The 15,595-nt window shown below is 40.1% G+C and overlaps 1 protein-coding gene and 1 pseudogene across 1 annotated transcript in view; one reads left to right on the top strand and one right to left on the bottom strand.

Moving 5' to 3' along the window:
* LOC133617766 (cilia- and flagella-associated protein 47-like) overlaps nt 1-15,595 on the bottom strand; it is a 165,910-nt gene that overhangs the window by 80,905 nt on the left and 69,410 nt on the right. The window contains exons 33-40 of the mRNA XM_061977973.1: nt 11,008-11,145; nt 10,817-10,898; nt 4,515-4,610; nt 4,238-4,424; nt 4,060-4,157; nt 2,632-2,748; nt 2,397-2,531; nt 2,185-2,297 (exon numbers count right to left, since the gene is read on the bottom strand). Of these exons, the coding sequence (XP_061833957.1) occupies nt 2,185-2,297; nt 2,397-2,531; nt 2,632-2,748; nt 4,060-4,157; nt 4,238-4,424; nt 4,515-4,610; nt 10,817-10,898; nt 11,008-11,145 (966 nt within the window). The remainder of the gene's footprint in view (nt 1-2,184; nt 2,298-2,396; nt 2,532-2,631; nt 2,749-4,059; nt 4,158-4,237; nt 4,425-4,514; nt 4,611-10,816; nt 10,899-11,007; nt 11,146-15,595) is intronic.
* LOC140679813 (uncharacterized) lies at nt 14,069-14,716 on the top strand (annotated as a pseudogene).

Raw genomic sequence — 15,595 nt, 5'->3', positions numbered from 1 at the left:
TCAGACCACAGAACACTTATCACCTTTGCATCAGTTCATCTTAGATGAGCTTGGGCCCAGCAAAGCCGGCGGCGTTTCTGGGTGTTGTTGATAAATGGCTTTTGCTTTGCACCTACAGATGTAGCGACAAACTGTAGTTACTGACAGTGGTTTTCTGAAATGTTCCTGAGCCCATGTGGTGATATCATTTACACAGTGATGTCGGTTTTTGATGCAGTACCGCCTGAGGGATCAAAGGTCACGAGCATTCAATGTTGGTATTCAGCCTTGCTACTTACATGCAGTGATTTCTCCAGATTCTCTGAACCTTTTGATGATATTATGGACCGTAGATGGTGAAATCCCTAAATTCTTTGCCATATAGCTTGTTGATAAATGCTGTTCTTAAACTGTTCGACAATTTGCTCACTCATTTGTTGACAAAGTGGTGACCCTCGCCCCATTCTTGTTTGTGAATGACTGAGCATTTCATGGAAGCTGCTTTTATACCCAATCATGGCACCCATCTGTTCCCAATTAGCCTGTTCACTTGTGGGATGTTCCAAATAAGTGTTTGATGAGCATTTCTCAACTTTCTCAGTCTTTTTTGCCACTTGTGCCAACTTTTTTTAAACATGTTGCAGGCATCAAATTCCAAATGAGCTAATATTTGCAAAAAATAACAAAGTTTACCAGTTCGAACATTAAGTATATTGTCTTTGGAGTCTATTCAATTGAATATAAGTTGAAAAGTAGGGATGTCCGATAATTACTTTTTGCCGATATCCGATATTGTCCAACTCTTTAATTACCGATACCGATATCAACCGATACCGATATCAACCGATATATGCAGTCGTGGAATTAACACATTATTATGCCCAATTTGGACAACCAGGTATGGTGAAGATAAGGTGCTTTTAAAAAAAATTAATAAAATAAAATAAGATAAATAAATTAAAAACATTTTCTTTAATAAAAAAGAAAGTAAAACAATATAAAAACAGTTACATAGAAACTAATAATTAATGAAAATGAGTAAAATTAACTGTTAAAGGTTAGTACTATTAGTGGACCAGCAGCACGCACAATCATGTGTGCTTACGGACTGTATCCCTTGCAGACTGTATTGATATATATTGATGTATAATGTAGGAACCAAAATATTAATAACAGAAAGAAACAACCCTTTTTTGTGAATGAGTGTGAATGAGTGTAAATGGGGAGGAAGGTTTTTTGGGTTGGTGCACTAATTGTAAGTGTATCTTGTGTTTTTTATGTTGATTTAATAAAAAATAAAAAATAAAAAAATAAAAAACGATACCGATAATAAAAAACCAATACCGATAATTTCCGATATTACCTTTTAACGCATTTATCTGCCGATAATATCGGCAGGCCGATATTATCGGACACCTCTATTAAAAAGGATTTGTAAATCATTGTATTCTGTTTAATTTACGATTTACACAACGTGCTAACTTCACTGGTTTTGGGTTTTGTACAAACAAACTTACTTCTCTCACTTCTACTTGTCATTTTAAATGTCACAATACAGATCCGCCTGTAAGAGCTTGTACATGGGGAAGAGAGACCCACGGCATCGCCCAGTGCTCATTAAATAAGCTATATGTGCTTACATTTCAGATTCTACCACTCTCCAGATTTGTCAAAAGAGACAAAAGAAAAGTATCTGATATAAAGTCAGTTTCCTCACTAAATATAGCAACAAAGTTGATGAGTTAGCATCACTGATCCCTCCTGCTACATCAATTTATTCTCTGGCAGACCAAATGCATTCTAATGTAATTATGAGCAAAAGCAAACAGGTAGACTAAACACTGGCAGAACACTGCTTTCGTCTTATCCACTTGTTTTTGTTTGTTTATGCATTTAACCGGGAAAACTAAGTCTTCCCAAACAGGACACTTTAACAACAGATGAGGGTTTTCAAGCTGTGACTTCTCCTTGGCACTATAACTATCCATGCCTCCTGCTCACCAAAAGACAGCCTGCACTGGATTTGTTTACCGAGTAGACGCAAAACAGTGAGGATCACTTCATGTTGGCCCTTTTAATGTGTACATGGTACGCCGCTGTACTGAAAAATCTGAATCCAAACACACTGTTTCCGTATCGTAACACCCATAATAGTGTCTAGTGCATTTACAAATTGGATAGTGATCTGACTCCATTCTTGTTTACTTTGAAGGAATGGTCACTGCAGAACCGTCAGGCAGGGAAAACCAACTGGCATCCTCTCCTAGGAAAAATGCCCGGTATTTGACCACGCAAGTAGACGGGTTTTTCATATGCACCTGAAACACAAAAACAACACACACATTACTGCAAGGACACAGCAATACAGTGAAATTATATTTTACCAGGTAGCTCCGGCATATTTATATGTGATTGACCTTTTTGCTGAAAGTGCTGTTCAGGCTTCCAGAGAGGGTAATGGTGTTTACGGGCCGGTATTGTGGGAGCCTCTCATATAAATGAACACACAGCATCAACATTTGCACCGGGTTGGGATCTGTCAAGTCTGTGGGCTGCACATATAAACTTGCAATTATGATACATGACATTCCAGGTAACGGATAATCCCAAAGCTAACAATGGCTAGTTGAGAGTGCAGTACGTTCATTTTACCTGCAGATCGATGTTGAGAGAAAGTGTGGTTAAGGCCTGGATCACAATGATGTTGTTGTGCAGAATCTGCTCCAGTGTAGAGGTTTTCGTGTACATCCTCTGAAAGTGGCTTGAAATCTAAAAAGATCATAACAACATTTAGGGCCTGATTTACTAAGGTTTGTGTGTACTAAAACATGTGCAAACTTCACAGCACACGCAAAGCTGATCTACTAAGGTCATGAGTAGAATATTGCGTCTCTTAGGTGAGCAAAATAAGGAGCGCAATCCATTTAGCGCAAACTCTGGCCCGCGGGCCAAATTTGGCCCGCCGTGTAATTTTACTTGGCCCTAGAGGCAATATCAAATTAACACTAGAGCTGGCCCACTGATTAAATTCAGCGGCGGTGCCGCGGTAACACCGAATTCACCGCTAATTCTCATACTTGCCAACCCTCCCAGGAGACTCTCAAATTCAGTGCCCCTCCCAAAAATCATCACGTCCACTTTTCACCCAGTCCAACGAATGCTGGCCCAGTCACATAATGTGTGCGGCTTCAGCACGCACACATACGTGAATGCAACGCATACTTGGCCAACAGCGATATAGGTTACATTGGCGGTGCCCGTATAAATAACTTTAACACTGTTAGAAATATGCGCCACACTGTGAATCCACACCAAACAAGAATGACAAACACATTTCGGGAGAATATCCGCACAGTAACACAACATAAACACAACAAAACAAATACCCAGAATCCCATGCAGCCCTAACTCTTCCGGCTGCAATATACACCCCCGCTACCACCAAACCCCGCCCCCCAACCCCGTCCACCTCAACCGACGCACGGGGGGGGGTTTGGTACCCGGAGGGAACCCACGCAGTCACGGAGAAGACATGCAAACTCCACACAGAAAGATCCCGAGCCCGGGATTGAACCCAGGACTACTCAGGATCGTCGTACTTCTTCTTCGCACTAACCCCTCTTCCACCGTGCTACCCATCATGTTAAGCAAATTTCAGCTAAGATTTATCTGAGAGCCAGATGCAGTCATCAAAAGAGCCACAGGTTTCCTACCCCTGCTCTACATAGTATGTTTTCAGTGAGAGATAAGAACTTCTTTTTTAGGCAAGATATCTTCTAAAAAAAAAAACTAAAAAAAAAATACATTTGAGCATCACAGGTTTGTTGTTGTAAGGCACACATTTTCACAATACTAGTATAGCTAATAATATGTTTTAATTGCTAATTTCAAGATACTTTTAAGTTTTTAAAGCTTAAATATAATGACTTGTTCCATTGGCAGATTTGTTTTTGTCATTACAAGCAAAAATAACTTGGATTACTTCTTCTTCTTTTTTTACTCTTTTTAAGAGGGCCATGTTTCCAGCGTAAGGATGATTAGATGAATGATTACATTTTTTATTCATGCATCCATACTCACCAGGTATGGGCAGTGGGCGGCGAGCACAGAGCCTAGCACCAGTCCATCAGTCAAGTCCAAGTCAAAATTGACAATCCAGCGTACTGGTGGAATAGTACCTGCAAGCAGAAGGAACAAGAGCACTTTGGAAAAGTTGCAACAATTCCACAAAATCAAGCAGGATTATCAATGTAGATACCTGAACCCCACACTTTGTCCCTCATGCACTGATAGTGTAAATTGAGCCACGATAGCAGCTGGAGCTCATGGTGAGAGTACAGGTTACTGGGGAGTGAGTGGATGTTGAGAATACTGTCTTCATCTTTACAACATTTTTGCCAATCTACGTTTGGACTGCACAGTGATACACGAGACAGCACCAAAACCTGCTGGAGGAACAGTCAAGGTTTGTGTTTCCATTAAAAGTTCCAATTAAAAATAACGTATGACAGACACCAAATGGAAGGCTTTTTGACCTTGTATATTTGCAGCAGCATATCAGTCCAAGATCGTTTGCTCAGAGACTCAAATTGAACACTGTTGTAAGGCACACCAAGTTCTTCCTCATTAGCCTGAAAGAGAAACATATACATTATATTACGTTGTACCCACACAAGGTGCTTTTTTATTGACAAGCGGCAGTAAAAAAAAAAAAAATAGGTAAATGGGTTTTTACTTGTGGAGCATTCCATCCATCTTCTACGTCATTTTAGATTACCATGCATAATTGTTTTAGAGAAATATTGACAATTCTTTCATTAGGGAATAGTTCAATACTTTTATTTTAGTTTTAGATGGCACAACATTGAAAAAGAAATGCAATGTGTACATTTTTTTTTAATACACTGTAGGAATGTTTTTTCATTCATTCCATTTGACATATGACATATTTTTAAACAATAGAAGCAATATTTTAATTGTTTTAAATTGTAGGTAATTTAACTGTTTAATGTTGCTCAGTGTGCTGATTCTCATCCCAGTCGCTTCACAGCCGAGTGTGAAGTGACTGGGATGAGAATCAGCACCTCCAAGTCCGAGTCCATGGTTCTCGCCCGGAAAAGGGTGGAGTGCCATCTCCGGGTTGGGGAGGAGACCCTGCCCCAAGTGGAGGAGTTCAAGTACCTCGGAGTCTTGTTCACAAGTGGGGGAAGAGTGGATCGTGAGATCGACAGGCGGATCGGTGCGGCGTCTTCAGTAATGCGGACGCTGTATCGATCCGTTGTGGTGAAGAAGGAGCTGAGCCGGAAGGCAAAGCTCTCAATTTACCGGTCGATCTACGTTCCCATCCTCACCTATTGTCATGAGCTTTGGGTTATGACCGAAAAGACAAGATCACGGGTACAAGCGGCCGAAATGAGTTTCCTCCGCCGGGTGGCGGGGCTCTCCCTTAGAGATAGGGTGAGAAGCTCTGTCATCCGGGAGGAGCTCAAAGTAAAGCTGCTGCTCCTCCACATCGAGAGGAGCCAGATGAGGTGGTTCGGGCATCTGGTCAGGATGCCACCCGAACTCCTCCCTAGGGAGGTGTTTAGGGCACGTCCGACCGGTAGGAGGCCACGGGGAAGACCCAGGACACGTTGGGAAGACTATGTCTCCCGGCTGGCCTGGGAACGCCTCGGGATCCCCCGGGAAGTGCTGGACGAGGTGGCTGGGAGAGGAAAGTCTGGGCTTCCCTGCTTCGGTTGCTGCCCCCGCGACCCGACCTCGGATAAGCGGAAGAAGATGGATGGATGGATGGATGTTGCTCAGTAGATTTCCTTTTTTTCCCAGTACAATCTCATGTGTGTGACTTTTAGTTTATTAACACATTGGACTCAAAAGTATGGTATGTGTGATATTGACCGTAATGTGTAATGAACTGTAAGTCATAACATATGTGAATATTAAATTCATGTACAAGTTTTGCAAACATTAAAAGGTGAAATAATTTGTATAAAAAGATTCACCTTAAAAGCCAGGAAAGACCTCAGACCTTTACGGTTTACCAACCATATACACAACAAATAATTTGCACTATTAAAAAAAACATTTTATCCACCTCATGAAAGATGAATACAACATCATTCATGATCATCCAGGTGGAAAAGACCTGTGTTTGCCTCGAAAAGCCATGCGTTTTCATGTCATTTAAACACTTGATGGCACTGTTAGCTCACTTTTCCCCTCTCCCTTTGCAACCAAACGGCTGTTCATGCTTTGATTGGTGATGACCTTTTTTCTACCAATAAGAAGGTGGCGTCATATTTCATTGAATGTTTACCTTCCCTTGAAAAGCGTCTGTCTTTCTGTGGTGAAAGCGCTTACAAATTGAGAATGCCAATTACAAAATCATGGTGTACATTATTGATCATAAATCTTTTATTTGACCCATTGTCACCATTTCAAAGCTTGTAGGCAGTTTAAAGTCTGAGCTTTCGAAAGAGGATGAAAGAGAAGGTCTGTGTGGCTGTAAAATTAATGAATAATGCTGACTCGGAGGGGTTATTGACCGTAATGTGTAATGAACTGTAAGGATTTTAAGAGCATTACTGTCATATTGAGTTAAAAACAAAGTTTTGTTTTTGCAAACCTTACATAAGCAAATGTTTAGTAGAACTAACAGATACATTAATACAGGCATATTTAAACATATTGCATGTTTGGTTTAGGAGTTATCCTTGAAAAAAAATGTATTGCTTCAAACTAGAGATGTCCGATAATATCGGAAATTATTGGTATCGTTTTTTTTATTATCGGTATCTTTTTTTTTTTTTTTAATTAAATCAACATAGAAAACACAAGATACACTTACAATTAGTACACCAACCCAAAAAACCTCCCTCCCCCATTTACACTCATTCATACAAAAGGGTTGTTTCTTTCTGTTATTAATATTCTGGTTCCTACATTATATATCAATATATATCAATACAGTCTGCAAGGGATACAGTCCGTAAGCACACATGATTGTGCGTGCTGCTGGCCCACTAATAGTACTAACCTGTAGCTGTTAATTTTACTCATTTTCATTAATTACTAGTTTATATGTAACTGTTTTTATATTGTTTTGCTTTCTTTTTTAGTCAAGAAAGTGTTTTTAATTTATGTATCTTATTTTTATTTTTATTTTTTTAAGTACCTTATCTTCACCATACCTGGTTGTCCAAATTAGGCATAATAATGTGTTAATTCCACGACTGTATATATCGGTTGATATCGGTATCGGTAATTAAAGAGTTGAACAATATCGGAATATCGGATATCGGCAAAAAGCCATTATCGGACATCCCTACTTCAAACGCGTTTTCTCCGGATTCTAAGTACATTATTGTCTTATTGAGTTATAAAAACAAATTTTTGGTTTGCAAACCTTACAAAAGCACATGTTTCTAGTAAAACTCACAAAAACTCACAAATATACATTAATACAGGCATATGCGATTTTGTTATTCTTATGGCCAGACCTGTGTTTATTTCCGTACATCACGTGACAACGTCTGAGGAAGGCAACAGTTGTGGCCGAAACCGTCAGGTACGGAAATAAACACAGGTCTGGCTATAAGAATAACAAAATCGGGTTATTTTATTGTTCAAGACAAAATATTCTACGCTGCCTCCCACAACCCAGATGTTTACAAGGAAAGGCACTCTCTACAGGCAGAATTGGATGTTCTTATGTCAGATCGCGCCAATGAACAATTGCTCTGCTCAAGATCCCAGTTCTTTGAACATGGCGATAAGGCCAGCAAATTATTAGTCCATCAGTTACGCCAGATATCGACATCCCATCATACTACGCAGATTCAAACTGATTCAGGCGTAACCACTGATGACCTTGAGATGAATAATGTATTTAAGGATTTTTATACGTCCCTATTCTCGTCTACTCAATGTTCTACCCATGAGCTGGATGACTGTTTTAATAATCTGGACATCCCCTCAGTTGATCAGTCCGAATTTGAGAGACCAGTCATTGCTGCAGAACTGAATTTTGCAGAATTATCACGACAAAGCGGTAAATCTCCGGGACCAGATGGTTACCCTTCCGAATTTTTAAAAGGGTTTTGGCATAAGCTTACCTTTATATTATTGGATATGCACAATGAATCCTTTATTTCTGGCCACCTCCCACAAACGCTTAACCAAGCATCGATTTCTCTCCTCTTGAAAAAAGAAAAAGATCCCTCTTTCTGCACTTTGTATCGCCCAATTAGCCTGTTGAATGTGGATTTGGAATTATTGTCTAAACTGCTAGCTTTACGTCTTGACACTATTCTTCCTTCTATTATTAAAGCAGATCAAACAGGGTTCATTCAAAATAGGCACTCCTTTTCTAATCTTCGACGTCTTTCAATATATTGTACAGTGTGCCTGCATCCAACACCCAAGAGGCAGTGATATCACTGGATGCGGAAAAGGCTTTTGACAGGGTAGAGTGGAACTATCTATTTTATGTCCTGGAGAGATTCGGCTTCGGTAATAGTTTTAGTTCAAGGGTTAAGCTTCTCTATTCATCACCGGTGGCTTCAGTCAGGACAAATAATCTTCAATCACAATACTTTCGCCTCTATCATTCTACGCGGCAGGGCTGTCCTATCAACCCATTGCTTTTTGCTCTTGCCATTGAGCCTCGGTCAATAACGCTTCGCGCCAGTCGGCTTATTACAGGTATATATGTAGGCACAATGTGCAGGTGAAAGTCGCTCTTTGCGCAGATTACCTCCCCTTATATGTCTCGGACTTCTTCGTATTAGTGCCGGCTGCCATGAGTACTCTTCAAGCTTTTGGTCATGTGTCTGGCTACAAATTGAACTTAGTATATAATAATAATAATAATAATATTTCTTATAAATTCTGATGCTAAAAAATATTCTCTGCACAATTTTCCTTTTAAAACTGCCTCGAAAAAGTTTCACACACTTGGGTATCCAGGTTTTCCTGAATGCTTGCAGAGCTTTATAAAAGACAACTTTTCTCCACTGTTGTCCAAAATCCATGCAGACTTAAACGCTGGTCTTTACTTAATTAATCTACGGTGGCCCATCCATCAATCCATCCATTTTCTACCGCTTGTCCCTTTTGGGGTCGCGGGGGGTGCTGGAGCCTATCTCAGTCAACTCTATTTAAAATGAATGTACTACCGCGATTTTCCTATCTGTTTCAATGCATACCACTTTTTCTCCCTCAGTCCTACTTTTGTAAATTAGATAGTCAGATCCATCGATCCATTTTCTACCGATTGCGGGGGTGCTGGAGCCTATTCAAGCTGCATTGGGGCGGAAGGTGGGGTACACCCTAGAAAAGTCACCAATTCATCGCAGGGCCAACACATATAGACAGAGAACATTCACACTCACACACTGGGGCCAAGTTAGTGTTGCCTATTATAGACTTAATTTGGAATACGAAGACTCAAAGTTTACGTGAACAGCATTTGCAGACCCAAATCGTTGAGAGGATTAGCACTACAGAACTGTGGATTTGATTACTGGCCACTAACATTAGAATTTTTTAATACTGGCTGCAATATGAAGCATTTTTGATCCTTCCACCTGTGGTTGGTCATGGAGTCAAACTCAACTAAACCGGTTTCTCTTGGAGCTCTGGCTCACTCTCACATTCACTCATCTACTTTTTCTTTCATGAAAAATCAAATCGTAAAAGCCACTTTCAGGGTTCGGGTTCAGTTTAAGCACTATCTTGGTTTACAGACTATTTCTAGTCTTGCACCCATCACTGTTAATCACGCTTTCTCTACCTCTCTTGTAGATTGTGCCTTTTTAGGGTAGCCCAGTCTGGGGATCAACAACATTAAATATGTATATATTGACAACAATTGTGCCTTTTTTCAGCAACCGTGTAATACATGTTCACTCCCTCAACAACATGTCTTTAGGTATCAACAGATCTGCAGTTTTGTTCACAACACTTTCCGTAGGTTCCTGGACATGCAGACTGACACATTTTTAGAGGTGTTTTTGACACCACTTCCGACATATAAAGGCTCAATTACACTTATCTATAACATGTTTTTGGGTTTTTTGTGCCCTGAGTCTTTCACTTCAATTAAGTCACTTTGGGAGGGGAATTTGAGTATGAGTCTGTCTGAAGATAGTTGGACAGAGATCTTAAGTAGAGTTTGTGCCAGACACAGCCTTATTCAATGCAAGCTAACACATCGCACTTATTATACCAAGGTCCGATTAGCAAAGATATATGATGGCATATGTGATGATGTTATGTGATGTTGTGTGTAAACAGGCTCCAGCTAGATTAATACAAATGTTTTGTGTCTGCCCGTCTCTGAACAGCAATTGGACAAAAATGTTTGACACTGTCTGTGGTCACTGACGAAAGGATTGAACCAAATCCTCCAAGTGGAATATTTTGGGTAACACCTCAGTCGTCTACCCTCAACAAATTCAAAAATAATATTGTAGCATTCACTACTTTGTTGGCTAGAAGACTCATTGTGTTAAATTGGAAGGCAGCGCCTCCTTGTCACACACGCTGGATTAAAGATGTTAAACTGGAAAAGATTAGGGTGACATTGAATGGTTGTTTGGCAAAGTTTCAAGAACAGTGGGGTGCCGTTCTGAGATCTATATGTGCCCTGCAATTGGTTGGCGACCAGTAAGGGTGTACCTCTCCTCGCGCCCCCAATCTGCTCGGATGGGTTTCAGCTTACCCGTGACTTTAATGAGGATAGGCGTTTGAAAAAAAATAATTAATGAGTTATAAGAGTCATTATAATTTTGACAGTTCCAAATGAAATCAAAGTCTTGAGTCAGTGTGTGTATACCTTTAAGGAGCACCATTCCTTGAACTCCTGCACATCAAGTAGGTACTCAGGTCGGATGTGACCTAAACAGGCTCCCTGTGTTCTGAACACAGATGTATACTTCAAGACCTGTTTCTTATTTTGGTCATTACATTTATTTGCTTTGTTGCTGCAGGTTTTGAAGGTACTTAAGGGTTACAACGGAATTGTACCTGAGAAAAGCGAGAATGACCTCATGTTGCAGGAGCAGCTGATGGATACGTTTCTTTATTTCCATGGAAAAGGTCTGACAGTGAGGAACATTAGGAATCTGCCTGCCAGCCAGATGATTCATCATGTCCACTGCAGCCCTACATAAAGAAATGTTTGAAATAAACAGCAAACAATAACAACAAACTTTTTATGACATATACTCACAACTATATCCGATATTTATTATACGCATTATACAATGTTTTTGTCAGTATTTATTTACAGGTAATGGTTTATATTTAATCATTATATTTATTTTTCCTCTTTTTTATATTTATTACCATTTATTTTCATTTCATTTGATCTGTTTCCCTTTGTTAATTTTTTATCAATTATTTTTTGTCTTAACTTTTTCCTTTATCGCTGCATAAGCGTTATAAAAAGGGGTCATATTATGATTTTTTTCCCTACATTTAAAACACTTCCTTGTGGTTTACATAGCATGTAATGGTGTTTTTTTGATAAAAATTGTGCATGGATTTTGTTTTACAGACGATTTTAAAGCCACTTTCTGACCCTCTCTTCAGGATGGGCAGCTTTGTGGGCAGTCATATTTACATGCATTGATTGATTGATTGAGACTTTTATTAGTAGGTTGCACAGTGAAGTACATATTCCGTACAATTGACCACTAAATGGTAACACCCGAATAAGTTTTTTGACTTGTTTAATCCGGGGTCCACTTAAATTGATTCATGATACAGATATATACTATCATATCAATCAATCAATCAATGTTTATTTATATAGCCCTAAATCACAAGTGTCTCAAAGGGCTGCACAAGCCACAACGACATCCTCGGTACAGAGCCCACATAAGGGCAAGGAAAAACTCACCCCAGTGGGACGTCGATGTGAATGACTATGAGAAACCTTGGAGAGGACCGCATTTGTGGGTAACCCCTCCCCCCCTAGGGGAGACCGAATGCAATGGATGTCGAGTGGGTCTGACATAATATTGTGAGAGTCCAGTCCATAGTGGATCCAACATAATAGTAAGAGTCCAGTCCATAGTGGAGCCAGCAGGACACCATCCCGAGTGGAGACGAGTCAGCAGCGCAGAGATGTTCCCAACCGATATATACTATCATCATAATACAGTCATCACACAAGATAATCATCAGGGTATATACATTGAATTATTTACATTATTTACAATTCGGGGTGTGGAGGGGGTGGGGGGTTAGGTTTGGTTGTTATCATCAGAGAGACATAGAGAGAGAGAGAGATTAGAAGGCATAAGAAAAATATCTGCATTTGATTGTTTACATTGGATTATTAACAACAATCCGGGGAGGGTGTTAGTTTAGGGTTGAAGTTGCCTGGAGGTGTACTTTTATTGCGGTTTTGAAGGAGGATAGAGATGCCCTTTCTTTTATACCTGTTGGGAGCGCATTCCACATTGATGTGGCATAGAAAGAGAATGAGTTAAGACCTTTGTTAGTTCGGAATCTGGGTTTAACGTGGTTAGTAGAGCTCCCCCTGGTGTTGTGGTTATGGCGGTTAAGGAAGTAGTTTGACATGTACTTCGGTATCAGGGAGGTGTAGCGGATTTTATAGACCAGGCTCAGTGCAAGTTGTTTTACTCTGTCCTTCACCCTGAGCCAGCCCACTTTGGAGAAGTGGGTAGGAGTGAGGTGGGATCTGGGGTGGAGGTATAGAAGTAATTTGACTAGCTTGTTCTGGGATGTTTGGAGTCTAGATTTGAGGGTTTTGGAGGTGCTAGGGTACCAGGAGGTGCATGTGTAATCGAAAAAGGGTTGAACGAGAGTTCCCGCCAGAATCTTCATGGTGCTTTTGTTGACCAGAGAGGAGATTCTATAGAGAAATCTCGTTCGTTGGTTGACCTTTTTGATTACCTTGGTTGCCATTTTATCACAGAAAAGATTAGCCTCTAGAATGGGACCTAGGTAGGTGACCTCATCCTTCCTGGAGATTACAATGTCACCCACTTTTATAGTGAATTTCTTAAGGTTTATGTGGGACCCAAACAGGATGGATTCTGTTTTACCCAAGTGTATGGATAGCTTGTTGTCAGCGAGCCAGGTGCAAGTTCTACAGAGTTCAGCACTGAGGATTTTCTCCACCTGTGACTTGTCCCTGTCTGATACCAGCAGGGCCGAGTCATCCGCAAACAAAAACAATTCACAGTCGCATGCTGATGACAAGCCGTTTATGTATACTAGGAACAGTAAAGGCTCCAATATACTGCCTTGGGGGACTCCACAGCTCTCTGCAAAAGTCCTCCTCCAGGCCAAGTCCCCTTCGAATGTGACTGACAAATATAGGTTGGAACTATACACTACCTTTTTTATTAGAAATGGCAACAGCAAAGGATGCATGTGCATGTACGAGCCCACAGCAAGAAAATTAAAAAAATTTTATGAACTTATTGACTGCAACTGAAAAAAATGGCGGACTCACGCAAAGCTCTTCGGGTAAACCTCTACCATTATGGAAATGACATAACTAAGGCAAAGTTAGGCAAAGTTTGCCACTAAGGTCTCAAATTCCAAACAACTCATTTGGAGCATAATTGGAAAAAGGCAAACATGTTTTATAAATATCTGGGCCATGTCTCCATGATTTGATTTCAAATTTTTGGGAATTATGGGTATCCCATATACACAAAAACAGGTACCGATAGATAAGAAACGTTTGTTTTGCATGATACAGTGCATCTAGAAAGTATTCACACCACTTCCCTTTTTCCATATTTTGTTTTGTTACAGCCGTATTCCAAATTGGAATAAATTCATGTGTCCTCAAAATTCTCCACAAAATACCCCATAATAACGATGTGAAAAAGTGTTTTTCGAGATTTTTTAAAAATGTTACAAAAGTTTAAAAAAATAAGAAATCACATGTACATGTACAGTCTTTACAAAGAAGCTCAAAAATTAAAAACATGTGCATCCTGTTTCAACTGATCATCCTTGAGATGTTTCTACCACCTGTGGTTAATTCAGTCGGTTCAAACATGATTTGGAAAGGTGTATATATAAGGTCCTACATTTGACAATGCATGCATGGCAGAGTACACACCAAAATGAGGTCGAAGGAATTGTCTCGAGGCACAAATCTGGGGTAGGGTACAGAAAAATACCTGCTGCCTTGAAGGTCCCAATGAGCACAGTGGTCTCCATCATCTGTTAATGGAAGAAGTTTGGAGCCACCAGGACTCTTCTTAGAGCTGGCCGGCTATCTAAACTGAGCGGTCAGGGGAGAAGGGCCCTAGTCAGGGAGGTGAACAAGACCCAGGAGCTCACTCTTTCAGAGCTACAGCATTCCTCTGAGGAGAAAGGAGAACCTTCCCGAAGGACAACCATCACTGCAGCAATCCATCAATCAAACATGTATGGTAGAGTGGCCGAACGGAAGCCATTCCTTCGTAAAAAGCACATGGTAGACCTAGAGTTTGAAAGACTTTCAAACCATGATAAATGAAATGTTCTGGTCTGATGAGACAAAGATTGAACTATTTAGTGTAAATGCCAGGCATCATGTTTGGAGAAAACCAGGCACTCCTCATCACCAGGCCAATACCATCCCTACAGAGAAGCATGGTTGTGGCAGCATTGTGCTGTGGGGGTGTTTTTGTTCCAGCAAAACTGGGAGACTACTCAGGATAGAGGGAAATGCAGCAATGTACAGAGACATCCTGGATAAAAACCTGTTCCAAAGAGCTCTTGAACGCAGACTGGGGCAACGTTTCATCTTTCAGCAGGACAACGACCCTAAGCACACAGCCAAGCTATCAAAGAAATGGCTTCAGGACAACCCTGTAAATGTCCCTGAGTGGCCCAGCCAGAGCCCAGACTTGAATCCGATTGAATATCTTGGGAGAGATCTGAAAATGGCTGTGCACCGACGCTTCCCATCCAACCTGGTGGAGCTTGAGAGGTGCTGCAAAAAGGAATGGGCGAAACTGCCCAAAGATAGGTGTGCCAAGCTTGTGGCATCACATTCAAAAAGACTTGAGGCTGTAATTTCTGCCAAAGGTGTACATCAACAAAGTATTGAGCAGAGGCTGTGAATTCTTTTGTACATGTGATTTCTTAGTTTTCATTTTTAATACATTTGCAAAAAGCTCTAAAAAACGTTTTGTGTGTAGAATTCTGAGGAAAACTATTTATTCTATTTTGGAATAAGGCTGTAACATAACAAAAATTAAGCGCTGTAAATACTTTCAAAATACACCGTAGGACCCCTTTAAATCCGTTTTTTAACTCATAATTTGTATTTATTCAATGATCTTAATCTATTTACCTTATTTTCTATGTATCTACAAACTTTGATTTATCTACACTCATTGTAAAAATGTTTCTTGTATTTCAGTGTATAAGCTATATAATGCACTTCTTAAAAGTGAGTATACTCCTCACATTTCTGCAAACATTTTTCACTCTGAAGAAATGACACTTTGACAAAAAGTACATAGTCAGTGGACAGCTTGTATAATAGTGTATATTTATTTGCGCCTTAAAATAACACAACACATAGCCATTAAGGTCTAAACAACTGCCAGCAAAAGTCATTAAACTCCTA

The sequence above is a fragment of the Nerophis lumbriciformis genome, linkage group LG01 (assembly GCF_033978685.3).
Source record: "Nerophis lumbriciformis linkage group LG01, RoL_Nlum_v2.1, whole genome shotgun sequence".
In the NCBI taxonomy this organism is placed as follows: domain Eukaryota; kingdom Metazoa; phylum Chordata; class Actinopteri; order Syngnathiformes; family Syngnathidae; genus Nerophis; species Nerophis lumbriciformis.
This window is presented reverse-complemented; position numbering and strand designations above follow the sequence as displayed.